Raw genomic sequence first — 26,203 nt, forward strand, 5'->3', positions numbered from 1 at the left:
GAGGTAGAGTCTGCGGTTGAGGTTGTCGCCGTCGCAGACGTCGGTCCAACTCGTCCCAAAGATGTTCGATGGGGTTTAAATCTGGTGATCTGGAGGGCCAGGGAAGAACGTTGATGTTGTGGTGTCTCAAGAAGACAGTGGTGAGTCGGGCGGTGTGAGGACGGGCGTTGTCATGTTGAAAAACGTCGTTGACGTTCACCATGATGGGTTGCACATGGGGCCTAAGAATCTTGTAGACAGTTGCGTATGGTCTGATCGGAAATCCTACGCAGCCCTGGTATGGTTGAAACAGTAGACGTCGCAGTGGTGGTCCTATCCCGAAGGTGATGTAACTGGATGTTGCAATCTTGTGCGGGCGTGGTCACACGAGGTCTGCCAGATCGTGGACGGTCACGAGTTGATCCATGTTGTTGGTGACAATTCAATAGCCTTGTGATAGTGCTTGCGTGGACATTCACAGCTCTGGCAACATCTGATCGAGATTCGCCTGCTTCCAAGCGACCAGTGGCGTTGTTGCATTGTGCTTCAGTCAGTCTTGGTGTAACTGTATTGCGTGTCGGTGGCTTAACACTGAACTATGGAAACCGAGAACCCGTCACTTTTATAGGGATTTTGCACATATTGCACTTGCAGAACATGCAGATCTCTCAAACAAATTTATTGGACACAAATGCGTTTTGGCGAAAAATCCGATGTTTTCCTCCATTTTCAAAATGCACAAATTTTATTGTCATTTTGGTCTGATAATCAGTGCCTTGACACGTGTAACATCACATACTCTGAGCTTGTAACGTTATTACATATTTCTCTTTAAAATAAAAAATATCCCTTTTGCGTTTCTTTTTTTCAAGAGTATATAACAAACAATCAGGACCCAATTAGTCAGATGTATTAGAGAAAAGAATTTATCCCCTTCACTGGCTGCCAGTGTCTCAAGTAAGAAGGACCTGTCTAAGTACAGGAATATGAAATTTAAGTGATGCCCACACCTCAAAAAGAGAGAGAACCATCTGGGCAATGAGTGTGTGATATGTAAGTAAAATTTGAACTGTCTGTTCCTTGTGTGGAAATGGATAGGAGCCAGTTGAGCCAAACTGAGATATATGTTAAAAGAGATACCTAGATGGTATCTTGATGATATCTTGTGTTGGTGTAAGGATAGATTTCTCAGATCTGATGAGAAATCCTGCCTTGCTTCCTCAGGGTGTATGTGTGTGTTTTTCTTATAGCAAAGCCACATCAGCCTATCTGCTGAGTCCACTGAGAGGTTGGTAGGTTGGTTGATTTAGTACTTTATGGCACAAAGCAGCTAGGCTATTTGCACCAAACGTCCAGTAAAAAGGTAAAAATAAAGTAGTAAAATTCATAAAAGGAAATGAAGGAAAAACAAAACAGCACTGAAAAACAGAAAAAGCATAAAACCAATGTTGACACCTAGTCTACAATGTTGAGAGAAAGCAGAGTAAGAGAAGTTGTAAAGGACTTTCTATAGCATAATGGTAATGATCATAACCCATCAGGAAGACTAACAAGTAAGTACATGAACCACCGTCAGTCACCTGTAGTTGGCCTTTCCAGTCCTGGTTCCGGGTTATGTGTTATTATGGTCAGTATCAAAAAGTAATAAAAGTGTTAAAAGACATGCAGCAAAATTGTAATAATAACTCACCAGGATGACTAACGGGTAGTTCAAACAGCAGCATTAGTCACCTGAAGTTGGCCTTTCCAGTCCTGGTGTTAAGTTATTTAGTGTCATGGCCAATTTCCAATTTCAAATCAAACTAGAGAGATTGAGACTCTTAAAAGGGAACCACAATTAAAAAGGTGTAATGAATAAATATCAAACACTTAAATGACATTAAAAAGATTAATGGCCATTAAAAAACTAAAAACTTTATCAAGGTGGACAGTGTCACCATCACCAATAACACTGTCTAATGTTATGGACAAACCTTGAGACAGAACATGTTTAAAATAGTGCCGTCATTGAGAGTCGTAACGATGGCAAGAAAGTAAAATGTGGCTTACAGTGATTTGGGTGTTACACAAACTAAACACTGGTGCATCAGTTCCAAATAAAAAAACAATGAGTTCAAAAACTGTAATCAATGCATAGTCTTGTTAGAACAACTTCCTCTTTCCAAACCTTATGGAAGCTAGACAGCCAAAGTCCAATATAGGGTTTTATTTGGAAAAGCTTGTTGTTGCGTTGCTCACTCCAAGTTGACTACCAGCTGGCACAAAGCCGAGCCTTGAATAGAGGACCATAGTCCATTTATGGAATAGGCACAGTGGTAATTGTGCCAGAGCAGATAGATTTAGATGCCGTGTCTGCAAGCTTGTTCCCGCGAATATCAACGTGGCCTGGTATCCAGAAACACTGGATAGAAGTAGATGTTAATGAGAAATGGCCCAGTCGATTTTGAATGTCAGCGAGAACAGGGTGTGAGCCAACGTGAAACGATTCCAGGGCCAGCAGAGAACTAAGCGAGTCAGTATAAATAGTGCAGTTGGAGTACTGCTCAGCTTCAATATGATCCTGAGCAAGAGAAATGGTATACAGTTCAGCAGTGAACACAGAAGCTGTAGAGGGGATTCTGCATGCAACCACTGAACTGCAAAAAACCATGGCAGAGCCCACAGAGTTACCTGAATTGGAACCATATGCATAAATTGGAATGGAAAGATTGTTTGAAAGATGTTCAGTAAATAAAAGATGGTACTTCCAATCGGGAGTATCTGCCTTTCTCAGATGACTTAAAGAAAGGTCGCATTTGGAGACTGTAATAAGCCATGGTGGGATGGGCTGACCAGTGGATTCTGCAATGTTATCCAAGGACAGACCCAATTCATCCAATTGCACCTGGATGCGAAGGCCAAAAGGGGCAATGGCAGATCATCTCTTCTGAAAAAGTATGGCCCACCGAAGAAGGAAAACACATCCTCAGGTGGGATGCTTTGATAAGGAATGAAGTTTCAGAGAATATAGTAAAGACAGTTGCAAATGGCAAAGGTACAGAGAAGGTTCATGAGATTCTACATGTAAGCTCTGAACTGGGGAGGTGCAGAAAGCCCCAGTGCAGAATCAATGTCCTTGATGATGATTGGGGTCCAGCATCTTTATGGTCAAAGGTTTGGCAGAGCCATAAACCATTCATCCATAGTAGACTTTCGATTGAATAAGAGCACGATATATCTTTAGTATAGAACATTGATCTACTCCCTAAGTGGTGGTAGAGAGGACATGGAGGATGTTCAATGCTCTTGTACATTTGGCCCATAGCTGCTTGATGTGTGGTATAAAGATTAGCTTACGGTCAAAGATAAGCCCCAAGAACTTGGATATGGAGTTCAGGATCAGGGTGAATACCCCGTTGGCAACAAAAGTGCATGCAAACGGTTTTAGAGAGAGAAAAATTAAAGCTGTTCGCTGTGGTCCACTTCAGTACACGATTGAGGACAGTTTGTAGTTGCTGCTCAATATATCTCATGTTCGACAACTGACATGAGATGTGAAAGTCGGCGACATAGAGCCTGTTTGCAACAGTGAGAGGGAGTTGTTCAGTGATGGCATTAATCTTTATACTGAAAAGTGTGACACTCAAAACACAGCCCTGAGGGACCCCAAGTTCCTATAAAAAAGAACGGGAAAGTGTCGAACCCATACAAACTTGGAATCTCCTGTCCATTAAAAATGTTTTAATACACATGGGTAAATGGCCACGTAACCCATATATATGGAGGTCTCACAAAATGACATACCTCCATGTTGTGTCACAAGCCTTCTCAATGTCAAAGAATATTGATACAAGCCACTGAAAAGAATTGAACCCCTGATTCTAGTGTTGTAAATCCATAGATTTATCGCTGTACTCGCAGGAGACTGCTTCCTCTGGAAAGCAGAATCTGGGTGTGATGTTCCACCAACTAGCAAAATGATATCAATAGCAGTCAATCCTTCATGTTATGGTGTATACACAGGCCCAGGGAATAAGGTGACAAGAAAAATTTCATAATACCTGGCAGAATGCATGCACTGACAAAGCTAATCTGAAGAGCAAAGTCCTGAACTCTAGTACCTGACCATCATGCACAAAAATGTTGACAATGGTAAGACAAATCCATTATAGATAGGCATTGGCAACATCAAACTAGGCCATCCACAGTCCTAGCAAAAATTCCAATGCAGATTAAGTAATGACTCCATTGTGGACTTAGATGGATCTAAGAATTGATTTAGATAAGAGACATCTCGCATCTTTAACACAACAAACAAACAGAAATGAAATCTTGGAAGAATGACTCTCTCCACAGTCCCTTTAACTAACAAAATCCAAGGATCTCCAAGAGGTAGAAACATTACAGATTGGGGAAGGAAAGGTGGAATAATAGTAGTGGTAATGTAAACTGAATGACCAATCTTGATGTAACGACCTGTAATGCCCATGAATCTATGGTAAAGGTTTTCTACACATCTACACATAAAGTCAAGAAGACTAGGGAAAGTGCATAAGCTGACAATCAAGCCAAGCTGGATGCTAACAGTGGCCCCAACACATAATCAAATTGATGTGGTGATCCACAAGAGGCTTCTGAAAAGGAAAAAGGTAAAAGGATAAACATCTCAACACCATAGTTAGAGTTCCAAAAAATGACAAAGTTGTGATCTATTCAGGTTGACCAGAGACTCCATTTGAGAACCCCTACATTTCCATGAGAAGGTCTGTTCTTTGAGAGAATACATTTCCACCTCGTTATGATAGGCTAAATCATGCTGTTCTGACAAATGTAGTAGACAAGGCATAGATGTCTCTTCATGTAACTGAACAGTAAAACTCTCACATTAACTGCAACATAAATGGATAGAGGAAGAACTAAGTACATGCCCTGAGACTTTCCATCATCAAGGAAGGCACAGTCAAAAGCAACCAAAACAAGACCCAAAACATCACACGCTCAATTTACCAGCTGAGAAAAAGAATCCAGAGGCAACTGATCCAAATTGGCATCACAAGAAGCTAAAGGAGTAAAGTGGTGGAAAAAGCGAATTTAAATTTTCTCTGGAACATCTAGAATCACCCTCAAGTGCAGCCTTAGACATCCACAGAGAAACATCACCACACCAAATGTGTGTTTCCATCTCACTATGAAGAAGGTCATAGACAGTCTCAACTGAGATTGACTCCTCCTCTAATTCTTACGCAATGCTAGATATTACAGGTGGGATAGAAGAGACCCAATCTGCTTCAATGTTAGATACATTAATCCAGGAATTCATGTTGTGTATTGGCTTACAAAAAAAAAAATGTTTTGTATAAAAATCAAACAAGTAATAAAGAATGTTCACAGTATTTCCAGCAGCTGTAATACAGAGAAACCTGTTAGTGAATGTTTTGTTGAAAAAAAAAAGTCAACATGATCTGAACGAAGTACTCATGTACAGTATCAGGATAAAGAGTGCACTGATGTAGGTGGAGTGTCACGAGACAAATACCACTAGAGCAATTAAATGGAGAATTAAAAGACTGAAGTGAGAAAAAATCAAAACTAATGCTTGGATGAGCAAATGAAAAGAAACTAACAGCCGAGTAATAACTGTAGTGTAAGATAAGTATGTTTTAATATAACATTTATTTTGACACTTTATTCTACCAAAATGCCAGTGTTTGCCTCATTTTTAATAATATTCTTGGTTAAAATCAATTTATATCCTATAAATATTTGTTTTCATTAAACAATAATTTATTTTATTTCTTCGAGATTGAAACTGAAACTTAATACTGAATTAAGAAACATCTGAGTCATTGTAATATTTTAATTCTGCTTTCTGTACATGCTAAACCTAAGTTTATCTGATGTCTTCTAATAGGAGAAAATTTCTGTAGCTTTCAAACAGCTAATTTAACAAGAATACTTTCAGGAATGAAAAGAATATCTAAATGAACTATTCAACATTCTCAGATCTATGGTTCGTTCTTAATTCTCCTAAACTTTGATTCTTTCAATCCTACAAGAGTTTCATGTAGCCAATATTTGAAGAAATAATAAATTACTATTCAAACCACTTCCTTTATTCAACACTAATGAAAATAATTTATAATCTGCTCAGTCCAATCACAATGAAACATTAGCTAATTACATGTATATAATTTTATTATATCTATCCTCCACGAGGTTCACGAGTGTTTGTTAAGATCAGTAATAAGACATAAAGCTCCATACAAAACAAAAAAAAAAAACCCATAAAATTGTTACCTGAAAAGCAGTTGAAAGAGTTAAGCTGTTTTAACTTGAATCTTCAAATTTGGTATTAAATACTTTAGACTGTATAAATGCATGTTTTTCAAATTAGAGAAATAAAAAGAAATCTAACCAAGATATTTTTTCCTGCAATAAACCAAACTGTTTTATATGTGGAAAAGGTTACATTACATATACTAAACATATTACAAGCCCTACTGGGGGAGAAATATTTAATTGTAATTCATATAATATTATTTTATTATCTTGTGCATGTTGTTAGCAAATATATGTTAGAGAAACAGAAAATTTACATATTTAACTAAATCTATACAAATTTTGTATTTCCATTGTGGTATTATGCTTGTGAAAAGAATAATGGATAATTCTATGAAAATTATTTTATTAATAAACTTAAAACCACATTGAATATTACACAGTTTATAATACTGAGTCAGTTTAAAACATATAGCTTTAAGGTAAAATCATAGAAGTGATACATTGTTTTGCAGGTCTTGTTAGAGTGTGCCTTACTTTAGTAACTGAAGAGTATCCTAGATAATACAAAACTGGTATTTTATCTTTTCATGTACGTGTAATGCTATTTATCTTAAATTAACAGTAAGAGTTCTTTTAAACATTTTAAAGTAATCTTAATATTGTTTCATTTTTCAGATATAATCCTACTATTAAAGTACAAACTAAGCTTTAGATTAATGTTCACATTTTAATAATGTACATGCTCATGAAACTAATGATTTCCACATTTCAAATACAAAGTTCTGAAATTCATGTTGATTTACAGTCTATAATTGTTTCTATCATAAGTTTAGGTCTAAAATATTTTAATATACTCAGAAGTCTAAAAATTATTTTCATGCTGTCAGAAATATATATCATACTTCTAAAATAATATAATTCCTTTAATTTATGTTCTAATTTTAAAGCTGTACTAATTTATAAAACATGAAAACATATTTTATTAAATATTTAATCCTGTTTCACATCACATAGAGCAAATAATCATAAAACCATAAAGCAAAATTAGTAGGAAGCAAAGCAAAGATACACATTTTTAAACTTATTATTTAAAAGTGAGGAATTTTAAAAAGAGTAACAGTAGAAAAACACAATCATTGATGACTATAAAAAAAAACAATAGCAGAATCAATAATTTCATTATTTTACCCACTGTTGTGGCTTTCATAACAGTAGTAGCAACAATATATTTAAATGAAACCATTCAGTACAAGACCTTCTGCATGTCAGTATACTAATCAAGAAAATTTGTTTTTCGGGACATAAAAACAGAAGCTCTGCAAACACATTTTCAACTATCAAAAGATAATCTTCCATAACACAATATTGACAGTAGCATAGGTGGATCCAGAAATGAACACATACCCTACCTTTTGAAAATAAATAAAAAAAAAAACAAGAAAAAGTAATGGTGATGATTGTTATTTTAAACATTTCATTACACACATATAATTGGAGTCATTCTGTATATTCAGGCCTGTCATTTCTAATACATTTTGTTGCTAAAGCCTTTCTATAAACATGTGATTTAACTTTAAAACTATTTTTCTATAAAGAAATAAAAAAGTGTCAAGCAAAGTAGGACTAAATCTATTCACTAACCTCCTTATCACTTTCATCATCTTCACTCACATTTACTGCTGGATCACCAGCCTGGGCCATTTTTTGGGATATTCACTAACAAATGTTTCAATTTTTCATCTTTTTTAATCCATAACTTAACTGCAACAATTAACAACAACAAAAAGAGCATATGAAAGAAAAACCTGTTCACATTATAGTACTTAATGTATTAGTACTTAATAATAAAAATCTGGTAACTGTTCTTCAACTATTCAAAGGAATCTACAGTTCTGTAAAGTAACTATTTTACATCAAAAAATAAACTATAACTACCTCTAAAAAGAAACAATGAAAAGCTGATGTGTTTTCAGCCATAAATACAAACACATATCAATGATTTAGTTATGGCATACATTTGTATTTCATAAAAACTTAAAAGTCAATCAATGGACACTTTCTTGAGCATAATAAAGGTATAGGAGTTCCATATAGCATAATTAGAGTAATCAAAGTGGCTAGTATGAAGTTTATTTTAGAACTTAAACATGTATCATTTGAAAACATTTTTCTCATTTTGAAATGATTTATTTCAAACTAAAGTTAACAATAATGCAAGTATCCCACACTGACAAATCAGAGGGTCCAGTGAAGACAATCCATACACAAAACACCTGGACAGAACAGTGTTGTACCACGATAAAAATATACTCCTTACCTAAAACCTAGTTCTTGTATCAAGGGTGGAATAGTACAAGTAATCATCATTACAGGCCAGCCCCAACCAGACAGCCAAGGTTCCACATTTCAAGTTTGAAATTAAGGAGTCTTGGTCCCTATATCCAACATTGGTGTCAAAACTATTGGACCACAGTGTCACAGATATATATAATTTTAAATGGATTCCAACCTGCAGCCACAGAGTAAGAAACATGATGAACATAAGTGGACAAACTTTTTCCTCCACCTGAAGAAGTACAAAGAGCAACATCCCAGGCTCAGAATGTCAGGATTATGTATGCCATACTCAAACAAAGGAGCAGAACTCATCCTGTCTGGAATTATGAACTTTCAACCTTATTCCCTAATCAATTAGGAAAGGTGGAGGGGAATCAAACCCCTGATTTTAGCATTGTAAATACGGAGACATACCGCTGTACTAGCAGGGGTAACACAATTAGTAAAGGAGTATTCCACTTGCTCCTGAAGCTATGGAAAGAAAGTAGAACCTGTGTTCAATCAAGACCCTTGGATGGAACCACTACACATTTAGAATTATAAGGAGATAATGAACCTTATGAACAATATACAAAACTAATATTGATCAAAGAGATGGCCCATGCACACCTCAACAGAATAATGTAAGGTAAAATCTGAAGCAAAATTCTGAATAGACTTCCCTTGAATGGTGATGCCATTCCCACTGACATCTAGAAAAATTATCTAAGGACCCAAGTAAAATGGCCCTCAATTTTACCCTCTTCTCCAAGAGTGGACAAACACACTAACAGTCTTGAGGAAAAGCCTCTGTGTATCACACCAGGAACTGGAAACTAGGTGTAGTTAGGGCTCCGTAACTCCACTAATAAAACCTGGAGAGTAAAAACTTTTTTCTGAAAAAAAATATATACAAGAAATTGCAACAGGTGAACCAGGAGCAGACAGAATCCCCTTTAACTTTATTCGTGACAGCCAATGAGTGGCAGTCCATGATTTTACCATCTGGTAAGTGCCAAGATGGTTTTGTGGAACACTTCATTTCTACTGTGGTTGTTGTAACTAGTAGTAAGAATAATCAAATTGGTTGCCAGTGTGGAACTGAATTTGTAAAAGCACAACTGCCTGGGCAACACTTGCTAAAATGTGGGATATAGTGAAAGCAAGATGTAAGAGAACCTGGAAAACAGAGACAAGATCATAACAAAAGTAACCCTTCCTCCTTATACCCAGCAAATGCTGTTTAAAACAGCCATAAGGCAAGGGAAACAAGCATGTAAAGAGAGTAAGAGAAAAGCACTGCGAAAAGTCTGAATACTAGCCTATAAAATGTCCTCAACTAGATAATTGAAATAGGCAGAAAATGAAAAAAAGACTGAATCTGATGAGACGTATCTCAAAAGACAATTCACCTGTAAAGACAAAAATATGTAAAAAGGATAATTGAAAAGCACCTCTAAGAAAATGAGGAAAGTCAAGGGAAACTTAAGGATTCCAATGAATGAGTAATACATGGGAAGACAATTACTGCAAAAGAAGCTAAAGTGGGCCACATAACATTAACAGGCCTGACTGGCCAAAACAAATTATGAGATTACAATCAATAGTAAAGGTGAGAAATAGATTACAAACAATTTCAGAGATGGATATATCACCTTCCCTAATTGCCAGAATTATAAAGAATGGACCTATCAGGGCTTAAAGGGGGGAGAGAAAGTCCTATAACCGTGTCAACTCCAAGTCATAACACCAACATGTTAGCAACCAATAAATACACTTCCATCAGGAGGTGGCAAACCAAGACAAGCAAAATAAACAAAAGAGGGTGTAAGGTCTATCTATCCCATCACGTAATAAAACAGTATAGCTAACAGCCTGAACCAGAAATTAAGCAAGGAAGAGAAACTAACACACACACCCACACACACCACCAATAAAGGAGTATACATGATGGGGACACAGAAAAGCTCCAAACTCTCACAAATCCAAATGATTAATTGAGTAAAATGAATAGGATCCAAATCAGACTCATAAGTCTTTACTCATAAGTAAAGAAACCAAATTCTTCCCACTATCAACAAAAAAAGCAACTTTACAAGCCCTAGGAATACCATACGAGGCCACATGAATGTCCCCATCACTCATCCGATAAAAACATAGACAGTCTCAAACAAAAATTACTCCCCCCTCCAACCATAGATGTCACATGTCAAAAGTGGAGTAGGAAAGGTCAGATTAGCAGTCTTGCCAACAACAGTAATATGGGAATCCACATCTGCAAATATCTTAATTTATGTTTTTCTAAATTATAATTGTACTGAAACATACAAGGTTGTGCAAAAATCACAATCCATAATGAGACAATGCATAACACTTTGTTGAGAAAGTTGGTTGATTGATTTAGTGTTTTATGACACAAAGCAATTAGGCTATCTGCACCGTACATCCGTTAAAAATTTAAAAGTAAATTCAGTAAAATTCATTAAAATGAAATAAAGATAAACAAAACAAAGTTAAAAAATAAATAGCATAAAACCAATGTTTAATCTAGTCTACCACGTCAAGAGAAAAACTACAGTAATTCAAGTCGTAAAAGATTTTCTGTAGTGTGACTGTAATAATTATAACACACCAGAATGACTAACAGTAAGTACAAACACCACCGTTAGTCACCTAAAGTTGACCTTTCCAGTCTTGGTTTTCGACTTACTTAATATTACGGTCAGTTTCTAATTTCAAATTGAACCAGATAAACTGTGATTTTTAAAAGGGAGCCACATTAAGAAGGTGCAAAGTATAAATTAAAAAACTTAAAAGGCATTGAAAAGATTAATGGCCTTTAAAAAACTATAAACATTACCAAGGTGGACAGTGTAACCATCACTAATAACACTGTCTAACGTTATCAACAAACCTTGGAACAGACCATGTTTAAAATGGTGCCGTGGTTGTGAATCATAACGATGACAAGAAAGTAAAATGTGGCTTATTGTGATCTGAGTGTTACACAATAGTGCATTAGTTGCATATAAAAGAATACAATGAGTTAAAAAACTGTGATCAATGCAAAGTCTAGTAAGAACAACTTCCTCCTTCCCATCCTTACTGAAGAAGCAAGATGGCTAAAGTCCAATAGAAGGATTTTATTTGGAAAAGCTTGTTTTCGCATTGCTCACTCCAAGTCAACTGCCAGCTGGCACAGAGCCAAGCATTGAATACAGGACCATAGTCCATGTATGGGACAAGCACAGCAGTGATAGTGCCAAAGCAGATAGTTTTAGCTGCAGTGTCAACAAGCTTGTTCCCACGAATACCAATGTGGCTCGGTATCCAGAAAAACTGGATAGAAGTAGACATTAAAGAGAAACAGGCCAGTCGGTTTTAAATATCGGCAAGAACAGGGTGTGAACCAACGTGAAGCGAGTCGGTATAAATCATGCAGTTTGAGAACTGCTTAGCTTCTATATGATCCAGGGCAAGAGAAATGGCATACAGTTGAGCAGTGAAAACAGAAGCTGTAGAGGGGATTCTACATGCAACCACTGAACTGCAACAAACCATAGCAGAGCCCACAGAGACACCTGATGTTAAACCATCTGTATAAATAGGAATGAAAGAATGGTTCAAAAGATGTTCAGCAAATAGCAGACAGTATTTTCAATCAGGAGTGTGTACTTATCTCAGATGACTTAAAGATAGGTCACATTTGTGGCCTGTAAGAAGCAATGGTGGGATGGGCTGACCAGTGGATACAGCAATGTTATCCAAGGACAAACCTAATTCATCTAACTGTGCCTGGATACAAAGGCCAAAAGAAGCAATGGCAGACCTTCTGGTCTGAAAAAGCATGGCCCATCGAGGAAGGAAAACACAACCCAAGGCGGGATGCTTTGATAAGGAATAAAGTTTCAAAGCATATAGTTAAGACAGTTGCAAATGACAAAGGTGCAAAGAAGGTTCATAAGACTACGTATAAGCTCTAAACTGGGGAAGTGCAGAAAGCCTCAGTGCAGAGCTGAAGTCCTTGATGATGAATAGGGTCCAGCATCTTTAAGACCAAGGGTCTGGCAGAGCCATAGACCAGTGATCCATAGTCGAGTTTCGATTGCATAAGAGCACAATATATCTTTAGTATAGAACATCGATCCACTCCCTAAGTGGTGGTAGAGAGGACATGGAGGATGTTTAATGCTCTTGTACATTTGACCCATAGCTGCTTGATGTGTGGTATAAAGATTAGCTTACGGTCAAAGATAAGCCCCAAGAATTTGGTCTCAGGGACCACTGGCAGCGAAACTTCACCGATACTGAGTTCAGGATCAGGGTGAATACTCCGTTGGCAAAAGTGCATGCAAACATTTTAGAAAGAGAGAAATTAAAGCCACTTGCCATGGTCCACTTCAGTACACGATTGAGGGCAGTTTGTAGTTGCCGATCAATATATCATGTTCGATGACTGACACGAGATGTGAAAAATGTAAACATAGAGCCCGTTTGCAACAGTGAGAGGGAGTTGTTCAGTGATGGCATTAATCTTTATAATGAAAAATGTGACACTCAGAATAGAGCCCTGAGAGACACCAAGTTCCTGTAGAAAAGAACGGGAAAGTATCAAACCCACACGAATTTGAAATCTTCTATCCATTAAAAAGTTTTTAATAAAAATGGGCAAATAGACACATAACCCATATACATGGAGGTCTATATATGCAAAAATAGCTCGTTTGGGTTGAGAAAATATTTTACATAGAAGAGCGAACAACATTTCAACCTTCTTCGGTCATCGTCAGGTTCACAAAGAAAGAAAGAGGTAACTGACCGGAAGCTGACCACATGTTTGGTCACATATACTGCTGCATACCATATATTCCCAACATCAGCAGGAAAAAAACTAGTAACAAAATATGACATTCCAGTTAATACCAAATTTATTCAAAAACCAGGCACAAAACTGAGTTCTATACTATGTAAAAACTACACTGACAAACACCACACCAACATTATTTATAAAATACGTGATAACTGCCACGACTTCTGTATTGGAGAAACAAGTAGAAAAATGGAAACCAGATTCAAAGAACATAAAAAGTCACCTTCACACGTTTTCGAACACTGCAAGTCAAATAAACACAACATAACCATAGACAACACTCAAACACTAAATAAAGAAACAAACATAAACAAACGCAAAATTAAAAAAGCCTTACTTATACAACAAATTAAACCCAAAATAAACCAATACAAAGGAACGCCTTTATACCTATATTAAATATGATAAAATAAATAATATAAAATTATATATTCAAACATCTAACACTGCCCTCTACATTCCGACACTCAGTTACACAACACCTTCCAAACGTGTTTTTGCATATATATTTCTCAACAAGTGGGTTTTCTCGACATCACTGATATGGAGGTCTCGCAAAATTTCATACCTCCACGTTGTGTCATAAGCCTTCTATATGTTAAAGAATATTGATACAACATGTTGTCATTTGAGAAAGACTTCTATGATTGACGTTTCAGGTCGAATCAAGTGGTCCATAGTGGAGCACTGTCATTGGAACCCACACTGGGTGGGCGAGAGTAGGTTGTTTGATTCGAGAAACCAAACAAGATGAGCATTAACCATCCTCTCTAAGTTCTTACAGAGACAGCTCATCAAAGCAATTGGACAGTAGTTTGAAGGAATCTTGGGATCCTTCCCAGGCTTGGAGAAAGGTAGAACAATAGCCTGGTGCCAGGCATCAGAAAAAACATTCTCCTGTCAGATCCAGTTAAAAACAAATAGAAGAATAACAAGAAAAGCACTAGATCAGGGTTTCCCAACCGGTGGGTCGCGACCCCAAGGGGGTCGCAAAGCCTTGGTAGGGGAGTCGCGTACCCTTGTTACAAGTAGCTTGGGATAACATTAATTTTATTTCATCAATTACATTTTCATGTTGCAAGTGCCAAAAGGTTGAGAACCCCTGCACTAGATAGATGGCACAGCATGTCATAGTGTATATCATCAGCTCCAACTGATGTACTGCCAGACTGATGAAGGGCCAGTTTCAGTTCCACCAGTATAAAGGAACGATTATAGTCATAGAGACAATTAGCTCGAAAGGAAAGAGGTGATTGCTCTGCCCAAGTCTTGATGGCTAAAAAGGTGGAAGAGGCAGAAGTGTTAGATACCTGGCAAAAGCTTTCACCTAGAGTATCAGTGATGCTCTGGGTATCAGTTACTTCCTGGCCATCAGAGTGATATTGCTCACTGACCTTTCAAATCTTGTCCCAAATGACTTTGGAACTGATGATAGAGGATATGCTGGTTGTGAACTTAATCTAAGATTCCTTCTGGCTTTGATGTCTTACCCATCGAGCATGTGCATGGGCTCGCTGGAGCACAATGCAGAAAGTATCCCACACTCGTTTTTGAGCTCTCCATGCCATGTGGCAGGCAGGATTCCACCACAGATGAGGATATCTACTGATGGCTTACATAAAATAACAGGATCAAGCTCTACACAAGCAGAGAAAGAGGACCAGTTGGCTTGATCCACCTTCCACCAGGTCACACAAGTCGGGTGTCATTGATCACAGCTAGTCTCTCTGAAAATAACAAAAAAATTATCACTGCCTCATGAGTTATCACCAACCCTCTATGAATTGTTAAAGAATAGTGAAAGGGAGAAAACTGAGAGATCAACAGCAGTATAGAACAGAACAGGTGTATGAAAATAAGTAAAAGAACTAGTATTTAAAAGAAAAGAGTTGTGATCTGAGAGCATATGCTCTACAGAGCAACCCCTCCCATCAATATCAGTACCTCTCCAAAGGGGATTATGTCCACTTAAGTCCCCCAGGATTTAAAATGGAGATAGCAACTGTTCAATGAAAACATCAAAGCCTGATTGATAAGAAGTCTTTTCAGGAGACAGGTCGAGAGAAAACAGTGATGGTACGACCCAAGGATACACGGATGGGTACATGATGATTAACCAACAGTGCCACCCCTCTATGCATTCGTCCATCACACAACTTGTCATTTCTGTATAAAGAAAACTACGAAAGGTGACTGTTTCAGAAAGGTGTTCTGTAAGGAAAGACATACAGGATGGTAGGAAGCAATCAGTGCTTTGATGTCATCCAGATTAGAATGTAAACCTTGACAGTTCCATTGCATCAAAGTGGCCATTTTTATTTATGTGTAGACAAATTGGGTGGAGAGCCCTTCTGTTTTCAACCACGTCTTTTTCTTTATTTTTTAATTCGATAGAGGTCTTTCGACCTTCATGGATCCTGCACTGGCTTGATTGGGTAGATCTGTCATTGGAAGAGTATTCAAGTGACTGAGGACATGAACAAATGATCATTTTGCATTTTTGGGTGTGAGAAGAAGATACACCTGAGGAAATACCCATACCTGGAACCAAAGGAAGTGTATCTTGGGGTTTGAAGGAATGTATGTTAGGGACAGAACTGGGTGTTGATGTTGATTCATCAACTTTTTTAACTATGGAAGTCAAAAGACTTTTCATATGATTTGAGAATAATTCTTTTAAAGGCACTCCCACTGTAGTGGTGGAATGAAGTGCAGCAGCATACACCTAATATGAAGTGGTGGATAGTTACTTTCAAGCCTCAGGGCAAGTAATGTTTTGAATTGTTTTCAAATGCTGCACCTCTTTTTCTTCCTATCACTAAGAGCAAGAATGAAAGTAGGATGGGTGAGAGCCATTGTAATTAACACAATGAGGATCTGTTTCACACTCATAGGCATCATGATCCTTGCCACTGTAATGAACACTCATCAAGGAACCATGACACGATGTCTTCGAGTGACTGAGCAGCTGCAAGTAGAGATATGCCTCACTGCATAAACTCCTTGGGTGGAGAAATCAGCAATAATCATCAGCTCTGGGATGTTCTTCAAATCCCTCTCCACAATAACTCATGACAAATTCAAAGTAGCATGGGGTTATGGGTATATCCCCAATTGCCTTTGAATGTAAGAGTTCACTGTGTCTTAATGTGAATGTTTCCACCAATATGTCACCAGAGCAAAGCTTTTTGACTGACTTTGGAGAACCAGCAAGTCCCTCTAGTCCCTTCTGAATAAAAAAGGGAGACATTTGCCCTTAAGGTTTGTCTGAAAAAGAATGTAATATAAGAAAACAAGGTACAGGTGTCAAGATGTGCTATTTACCTATGGACTGTTTTTTTCACTATTTTATTTAAGTTTATATTTGGGGGATCCATAATTAAAAAGTATGTTTCAACACCCACTATGGAGCCCTATGAGGGGATGCACTACAATGCCAAACAAGGACACTGCAGCAATGCCAGTGTTTCATGAGCATTATACTCAAAATCCAGCATCAGATACAATGTCCACAACACTTGCTAGGTAGGTAGGTATTCAATGTTTAATGGCACAAAGCTACAAGACTATCTGTATCAGACAAGATGTGGTACAGTATAGGTATAGGTCAATTAAGGTAAAAAGTAAAATATGTAAAATTAGAAACTGGCAGGAAGACTGAAGCAAAAAGTACACCCTTACTAACAGTCACCTGAAGTTGGCCTTTCCAAGTCCTGGGTTCAGTTCAAAAGAAAAATGAAAACTAAAATGTATAAAATTACGACTTGCCAGGAAGACTGAAGCAACAAGATCGAAATTGCAGTCAGTCACCTGAAGTTGGCCTTTCCAGTTCTGGGTTCAAGTCAAAATAAAAACTGAAATGTGTAAAAGAAATTGTGTTAAAACATTAAAATGTGTAAAAGAAATTGTGTTAAAACATTAAAATGTGTAAAAGACATCATGCTGAAACACAATATAGTCCAATAAAAAACCTTAAATTAAGTGTAAAATACTAATGGCTCTTAAAATGTAAAAACGTGAGTGAAATGGGCAGTATCACCTATAACATGGGCCAAAGTCAAGGGTAAACCCACCTTACAAATATCTTTAAAATGGTGTAATCGTTCTAGGTTGTAACGATGGCATGATAATAAAATGTGGATGATTGCGATCTGAGTGCCACATATACCACACATTGGTATAGCAGTTCCAGATAAAAGGAAGTGGTGGGTTAAAAAAAATGTGACCAATGCATAGCCTTGTCAAAACAACCTCCTCTCTTTGATCCTTACAGAAGCAAGAGGGCCAAAGACCAAGGGAAGGTTTGATTTGAAAAAGCTTGTTATTGTGTTGCTCATTACAGGTTGCCTGCCATCTGGTGTACAGTCTGGATTTAATAACTGGACCATAGACCATGTATGGAATGGGTACTCAGATGATAGATCCAGAACAGACAGCTCATTCCCACAAATACCAACATGACTTGGTATCCAAAAGAATTGGACGGAGACAGATGAGAGAGAAAGATAGGCCAGTTTGTTTTCGATATTGATGAGAAGAGGGTAGTGATTATCGTGGAATGATTCCAGGGCCAACAGACAGCTGAGTGAGTTTGTATATATTGCACAATTTGTACATTGCATTATTTCAATATGTTTTAGGGTAAGAGAGATGGCATACAATTCAATAGTGAAAACAGAAACTGTAGGGGGAACTCCAGGTAGGATGCTGTGGTAAGGATTGAAGTTTAGAAGCATACATTAGAGACGGTTGCAAACGGCGAATATATAGAGGGGGTTCATGAGATTCCACATACAGACTTTGCACAGGAGAAGTACGAAATGCTCCAATACAAAGCCAAAGCCCCTGGTGATGGACAGGATCCAACATTTTCAGTGCTGAGGTTCTAGAAGAACCATAAACCACAGACCCATAGTCAAGTTTGGATCGGACGAGGACACGATAAATTTTAAGCATGGAGTATCGATCTGCTCTCCAAGAAGTAGAAGAGAGGGCATGGAGAATGTTCAATGCTTTTAGACATTTGATACAAAGTTGCTTGATGTGTAATATAAAATTTAATTTACAATCAAATATAAGACCTAAGAACTTTGCCTCAGGAATGACAAGAAGTACAACATCATCAAGATGGAGTTCTGAATCTGGGTGGATTCCCTGTTTGCGGCAAAAATGCATACAAACAGTTTTAGAAAGTGAAAGTTTAAAACCATTTGCCGTGGTCCATTTCAGTATCTGATTGATTGCAGTTTGTAGCTGCCATTCAATAAACCTCATGTTTGATGACTGACATGAGATGTGAAAGTCATCAACAAAAAGACTGTTTGCAACTGTAGGGGGTTAATCTAAAAAGATTAATGAAAAGTGTGACACTCAGAATACAGCCCTGAGGGACTCCGAGTTCCTGTGGGAAAAAAATGAGAAAGTGTTGAGCCCACATGGACTTGGAATCGGTGCTTCATTAAGAATTGCTAGATAAAAAGGGGTAAGTTTCCATGCAATCCATATGAGTGAAGATCTCATGAGATGCCACATCTCAATGTTGTATAGTAAACTTTTTCTAAATAAAAAAAACAGTAACAAGACATTGTAACCTTAAAAAGGCTTCTATGGTTGATGTTTCAAGGCAAATTAAGTGGTCTATCATAGAGCGTTGTCTTCGAAACTCACACTTAGCAGGTGAGAGGAGGTTGTTTGATTCAAGAAACCAAACGAGGCAGGCATTGATTATCCTCTCTAAGATCTTACTGAGACAACTTGTCAAAGCAATGGGATGGTATTTCAAAGGAATCGTTGGATCCTTCCCAGGTTTCAGAATAGGGAGTATGATAGCTTGTCGCCAAGCATCTGGATAGACATTTTCCTGCCATATCTGATTAAAGACAGCAAAGAGAATAGTAAGAGTTCTGGGAGAGGTGGCATAACATCTCATAATGTATATTATCAGATCTGACTGATGTATTGTCAGACCGATGAACAGCAAGTTTAAGTTCCATCAGTGTAAGAGGGCGATTGTAGTCACAGGAATGGTCAGTTGAAAAGGAACGAGGCAGATGCTCCACCTGTGTTTTAATGGCTGAAAAGGAAGTGGATAAGTTTGAAGAGCTAAATACATGAGAGAAGTCCTCAAGAGTATTGGCAATGCTCTGTTCACCTCCAACTTCATGGTCATCAGATATTAAGATAGAGAGAGGGGCAGAAGTTTAACTTCCTCTCACCCTCCAGATCTTATTCCATATAACTTTTGTGCTGATGGTTGAAGAAATACTGGAGGTGTATTTAATCCAAGATTCCTTCTGGCTTTGACATCTAACTTGCCGAGTGTGTGCATGGACTTGCTGAAATGCAATGCGGTTTAAGAGCGTGGGGTATCTTCGACATTTATCCCAAGCATGCTTCTGAGTTTTCCATGTTATAGAATAGACAGAATTCCACCATGGGCGGGGATGCCGTAGGGAAAATGTCAAGGTTTTAGGGATGCATTGAGTAGCAGCTTGTATAATACTGTTGGTTACTGCTGTTATACAATCATCTATGGATGATTTATATAAGATGGATCTAGTTCCAAGAGAGTAGTGAAAGAAAGCCAGTTGGCCTAGACCAACTTCCACCGAGGTAAATGGGTCAGGTGGTACTGATCATGGCCAATCTCTCGTAAGATGATGGAAAAATGATCACTACCTCATGGATTAATGTCAACCTCCCAAGAAAAGTGAGCGAGTAGCAAAGGGGAACAGACAGGAAGATCTATAGCTGTAAATGACTGACTAGGTGCATGAAAATATGTGTAAGAGCCAGTACTGAATAGAGTCAGGTTGTGGTTCAAGAGCATATCAATACGGGAGCCACCCCAGAGGTGATTATGCCCATTGAAATCTCCCAAGATCAAAAAGGGGGTAGGCAGTTGCTCAATGAGGGTATCAAGGTCTGATTATAATTCATATCAGGTATAAGGTATAGAGAGCAAATAGTGATGGTAAAACCCAAGGAGACACGGATGGCTACAGCCTCCAAGGGTGTGGTCAAGGACAGGGACCTTGTGGACACATGCTGATCAACCAGCAATGCAACTCCTCCATGTCCCCATCCTACACATAGCCTGACATTCCGGTATAACAAATAGTGGCAGATAGTAACTGTATTTGTAGGCTGTAGAAATGTTTCCTGCAAAAAAAGACATATGGGATGATAAAAGTCAACCATATCTTTGATGTCAGTCACATTTGATTGGAAACCTTGACAGTTCCATTGGATTAGTGTGGTCATGTGTAATTATTTCACAGGAGACGACAGTAGAGTCTTTCTCCTCATGACCGTGTTTTTTTTCTTTATTGAATATGCATCTATCGCCCTCTATGGATTATGCCCTAGCTGGAATGGTCGGGTCTGAATTTATCGGAACACGTACTAATAATTGAGGGTGCAGACAAGTTGTTTGTTTAATTTTTGGGGTATCAAAAGAGGGAGACCCCATGGAAACATCTTGACTTGAAGAAGGTGAAGTTAGGCAATGACTGGAAGGTGTGGTCAGGACAGAGATGGAAGGAGACACTGAATCATGAACTTTGTTGATTTTGGGAAGTGTTTTATTAAGATTTGCTGGTGAATTTTGTGTAGGGGATAGGGCAAGGTCTGTTTGGACTCCTACTGTAGCAGTAGAATGGGTTACAGTAGTATAAGTTCTGGTCAGAATAGGTAATAATAATTTTTGACCCTCTGTGTAAGTGAGATTGTTAACTGTCTTGAGACGTTGTACTTCTTTTTCTTCTACTCATTTAGGGCAAGAGGTAAAATAAGAAGGATGCATACCATTACAGTTTATACAATGTGGTTCGAGTTGGCATTCAGTGGCATTATAGTCTTTACCACAACAACGGGCATAGGTCAAGGAACCACAGCAAGATTGTTTTGAATGACCAAATCATTGACAATGGAAACATTGTACAGGATTTGGAATATAAGGTTGCACCTTACAATTCAGATAATCTGCTTTTATTGAGGTGGGAGGATGTGGTACAGTAAATGTTAGTATTAGAACATTTGTTGGTTCCAGAATTCCATTTTTTCAAGTGAAAATTCGGCATACTGCTGTGACGCCTTAACTGGTGAGACTTGCGAGGATCTCCGAATCAGGAACAGTCCTTAAATCTCTTTCAACTATGACTCCTCTGGAAGTATTCAAAGTAGAATGAGGAGTAACATTAATGGGTATGTCCCCCAAGGCCTTTGATGTCAGGAGGAGTTTGGAATGCTGTGAAGATGTTTCTACTAAGATGTCACCCGAACATAGCTTTTTTACTGACTTAGGGGAGCCAGGAAGCCCTTCTGAATAAAAAATGGGGACATCTGCCTTAGAGGTTTGTCACTTAAGGAATGCAAAATTAGGAATTGCGGAACAGATTCAAGTGGTGAGTTCGGCTGTACAAATTCATCAATGTGTGGTCATTTTCCAGTAGTTGGGTTTTTCTCAATAGTTTCAAGTTGTGTTTTTATTTTTGTTTTAGGAGTATCCATAATAAATAGAATATTTTTTGATGCCCACTGACCCCACCTACCATGGAGCCCTACAAGGTGATGCACAACAGTGCCTTAGGGTACTGCAGCAACGCCAGGGTTTCGTGAGAACTATATCCGAACATCAGTGTCAGACACAATGTCCACAACACCCGTTGTGGATGTCCTATGCTGCTACTCAGTTGATCCTAGCCCAAATGGACTAGCTGAATGATCCTGGGGGGCCACTCCAAGACCACCCATTTACACAAATTCAAGGCCAAAGTGGTGTGTCGGAGTTGGACCCCTCAACCATCAGGATTCTGTCCTTCCCTTCATGGGTTACCATGCATGGCAAACACACAGGTGGAAGGTTAGATCCCTGAGGAAGTAAGAACAGAACCTTCTCTGGGAAGTCCCCTCACCATGTATAGGAATCCACATCGAGGGGCAACACATGTTAGAACATCCAACACTGGTACTTGGTTAACCCTAGCCCAAGAGGACTAGCCAATTGATCCTAGGGGAGCCACCCCAAGGCCACCTACAAGAATTCAAGGCCAAAGTGGTGTGTTAGGGTTGGACCCCTTCAACTACCAAGATCCTCTTCTCCCCTTCACGGGTCACCAGGCACAGCAAACACGTGAGTGGATGTTTGGATCCCAGAGGAGGTAAACTGAAAGAACAGGACCTTCTCTGGGAGGTTCCCTCACCACGTACATTAATTCACATCAAAGGAATAAACTCCTGAGCTAATCTATAAGGTCATCCCATAAATAATGTCCAAAAATTTAATACAGAAAGAGCATTATTATTTCTGTCTTTGTAGAAGGCTCTAATGACTAAAATATGTAGTAGGACATGTATAAAAATGTTCAAACAAATAAAAGAATTTAACCCAACTCCACTTTTTCAGATCACTAATTAAATAAACCCTTATGAAGATGGATGTGTCTGAGGAGCACATTAGGCATACAATGCTTTATGAGTTTATTAAAGGCAATAGTGCAGCAGAAACTACATTACAAACTAAGTAAATAAAGACTGCATTTACTGTGTATGCTGAAAGTTTTTAGTCTTAGTGTGAAAACCTACTAATATGATTTTGAATGTAAAATTGTATACGTGACCACACTGCAGAAAATGTTCATTGAAATAAGAATAATGGTGAAAACAAAAAATTCATGATTAGAGAAAACTACAGGTATGGGATTAATTTAAGACAAAATTCTTAGCAACACCTTACTTCTAGCAGCAGTGCATTCCTTCAATAACTTGAATGACTTATCCATTACTATGCCAAAATGCTTTTCTTCAGTTATATAAATAAGTTCTCATCTATATTGAACATGTAATCCATGACTATAATTAAGGTAATTTGCCAAGTCATTCTATACTAACAAGACTACCATCAGTATCATTAATTTAAATGAAAGCAAAAAACCAAACACCACTCTTCTAAGCACTCTACAAGTAATGAAGGTTCATTTTTACTGGACTCTATGAACAAAATCTTTTTTTCCTTTCTCTCGCCCAACCACCCTATAAACTAATTATTACTTCCTTCCCAAGCAATCCTGATGTGATTTTATTGCTTAATCTTTTGTTTAGCACTTTCTGAAAGTTTTTTTTTTTTTAAATTTAGTTTTCTATCATCCAGATAACAAGTAATGTCCTAAATTAATTTACAGTTTAATAAAGCAACACTTTCCTTCAGTGACTCCATGTTTATTTTCTTTTGTAATATTTCACTTCAAAACTTATTTTATCAGACCCTCTAGAAGTTTTCTACTAAAGAAATCAAACTGACTGGTCTATATTTTCCGTAGCAATTGTCTATTGAATTATCAAAAATAAATGAGAATGTACTAAGTTAACAAAGTACTACTACCACTACTAACATCAGCTATGCATTGCATATCATCAATTATATTTAAAATGCGAACACTAGCAATACTAATACTATTAACAATAATATCGTACAATCGCAGTATTCACAATACAAATATTTTTTAAAATCTAACAGCAATATACAAGTTACGGTACTGACAGAAAACTGTAAATTACGTAATCTCGCAATGGATCTGCTGGATTTTATAATTTCACTAAACTGACTGACTAAACTGTAAAAAAAGCCTGTGTAAGTGTGTCCTAATCACATTATATATTATAACTCAAATTATAAAGCTAAACTGTAAAATACATATTTACAAATTACAGCTAACATTTCAAATAAATACATTTTGCTATTTGCAATTTATAACACCGTAAAAGAACTCAAAAGCAAAACTTTATATGTTATTTGTAAACAGAAAATCTACACTATGTTATAAATATTAATAAAATTTCCTCACTAAATACATACATACCCAAGAACGAAAGTTAATTTTTAACTGTAAGCAACCTACTGAAAATTTTGGATGATGGCGCATACGAACTTATACGCCACCTTTCAAAATTAAAAGTTGCACATTCAAACTGTTTTTATTTGTTTCTTCATGCCTTTTAATGATTATTTTATTGGGAATAAAATTTGTGTTAAATATATTTGAATTTTAAAAATTCATAATGACAAAAACACTTAGAATTAAATATATAAACTACTTACATTGATTTATTGTATTTCAAGTTCGGGATCATTTCAAATATAAATCTTAACGCGATATTATTTCTAGACATAGGGGCATCTCAAGGTAGACACGTTTGTTTTTTTTTAATTTCGCGCAAAGTTACACGAGGGCTATCTGCGCTAGCCGTCCCTAATTTAGAAGTGTAAGGCTAGAGGGAAGGCAGCTAGTCATCACCATCCACCGCCAACTCTTGAAATACTCTTTTACCAACGAATAGTGGGATTGACCGTTACATTATAACGCCCCCACGGCTGAAAAGGTGAGCATGTTTGGTGCGATGGGAATGCGAACCCGTGACCCTCATATTACGAGTCGCACGCCTTAACCCACCTGGCCATGCCGGGCCCAAGGTAGACATGAAGGGACTGTCCTAAGAGAATGTGTTAGGTTTGCTGACAGTTGATCCTCTCCAGTGATCATGGTAGTAATTTTGGCATAAATTTTCCTAATTTCAGTTGACTTTGAACTAAAAGAAAACAACTGTAACTGCTCAGAAAATAATATTTTCTCTTTATCACGTTCATAGTTAAAATATATTATTACTCAATAAGGGTATTTATGCCTAAAAATGGAACTAAGATGCTAACTTTAACCTTAACTATTCTTGGAGCGAAGATAACTAATAAAAAAGCCGTGAAAAGTCCAAAAGTCTTTGATGTGTACTGTCTTTCTTTGATAAAGTTTTCATGCTTTGGGAAAAATTCGGTTCCGTGTTATACTCGAAAGTGACCTGTTTCAAAAGTAAATATAATCAAAATTAAGAGTAAGAAGTATGTTTATTTCATGCTTTTGAAGTTCATATATCATGCGGTGTTTTAGCCTACTGAATGAATAATTCTCTTCTTGGTTCACGGCATGACAGTACAAATTACAATGTTAAGCGTCCCGTATGCAACGTTATTTTAGTGTCTACTGACTAATTGACAGGCAACACTCTACTGTATAATGATGCGAGTGTGTAACACAGGTGACTTCTCCAGAAAACTTTCGGCCCCTTTTCGAGGAAATTTTTAACTACATATATATATATATAGAGAGAGAGAGAGAATATATATATATATATAGAGAGAGAGAGAGAAAGTTATAAATAAGTTTAAACTTTAACCTACGAAAAGGGCAGTAAAGCCTGTAAATTTGAATAAAAAGAAATTTCAAACTCATAATATTTCAGTGTTAATTGAGTCGCCCCTTTTCGGGAGGAAGGGATCAAATCCAATGTTCCAGAAATGGGAGTACCCCGAGTAAATTCACTTTCATTGGTAGAGCGCTGATAAAACTACTTTACTAGTACCCGGTCATGGCTACTGTGGATGGGAAATCAGAACATATGTGGTTATACAGCCAAACCTTTATACATACGTTTGTTACACTGTTGGTTACCACAGCTGTATCCAGAGCTTTAAACAATTTTCTGTTTTTCGTCAAAGTCCACAAAGGTTAGTTCAATTACTTTAGAACATAACTGACGAGACAAATTATTCTCCTCTACTCTGTTATTACAATACTATACGCTCTTTGTGACTAAACTCACAGTTACGTAATCAAGATCTATCTTTCAAACTACCTTTCTGACGCGTATTTATATCCCAACAGAAGTCAAGAACATTCCACAGACTACTAAATATTATTATGCAATAGCATTCAATTAAAAACCGAA

The 26,203-nt window shown here is 37.4% G+C and overlaps 1 protein-coding gene across 4 annotated transcripts in view; it reads right to left on the reverse strand.

Annotated features, from left to right (window-relative positions):
• The window catches only part of LOC143253872 (uncharacterized), a 50,981-nt gene extending 26,611 nt beyond the window's left edge, over positions 1-24,370 (reverse strand). For 2 of the 4 annotated variants that reach the window (XR_013029882.1, XM_076508393.1), the window contains exons 1-2: positions 24,286-24,370; positions 7,882-8,001 (exon numbers count right to left, since the gene is read on the reverse strand). Coding sequence is in view for 3 of the 4 variants with exons in the window: in XM_076508393.1 (XP_076364508.1) it covers positions 7,882-7,941 (60 nt within the window). In the remaining variant the exon portion in view is untranslated. Of the gene's footprint in view, positions 1-7,881; positions 8,002-14,916; positions 15,154-24,285 lie in introns of all 4 variants that reach the window. The other 2 variants (XM_076508402.1, XM_076508412.1) reach the window with 2 other exon arrangements.
• Between the last annotated feature and the right edge of the window lie 1,833 nt (positions 24,371-26,203).

Source organism: Tachypleus tridentatus, chromosome 1 (assembly GCF_004210375.1).
Source record: "Tachypleus tridentatus isolate NWPU-2018 chromosome 1, ASM421037v1, whole genome shotgun sequence".
Lineage (NCBI taxonomy): Eukaryota > Metazoa > Arthropoda > Merostomata > Xiphosura > Limulidae > Tachypleus > Tachypleus tridentatus.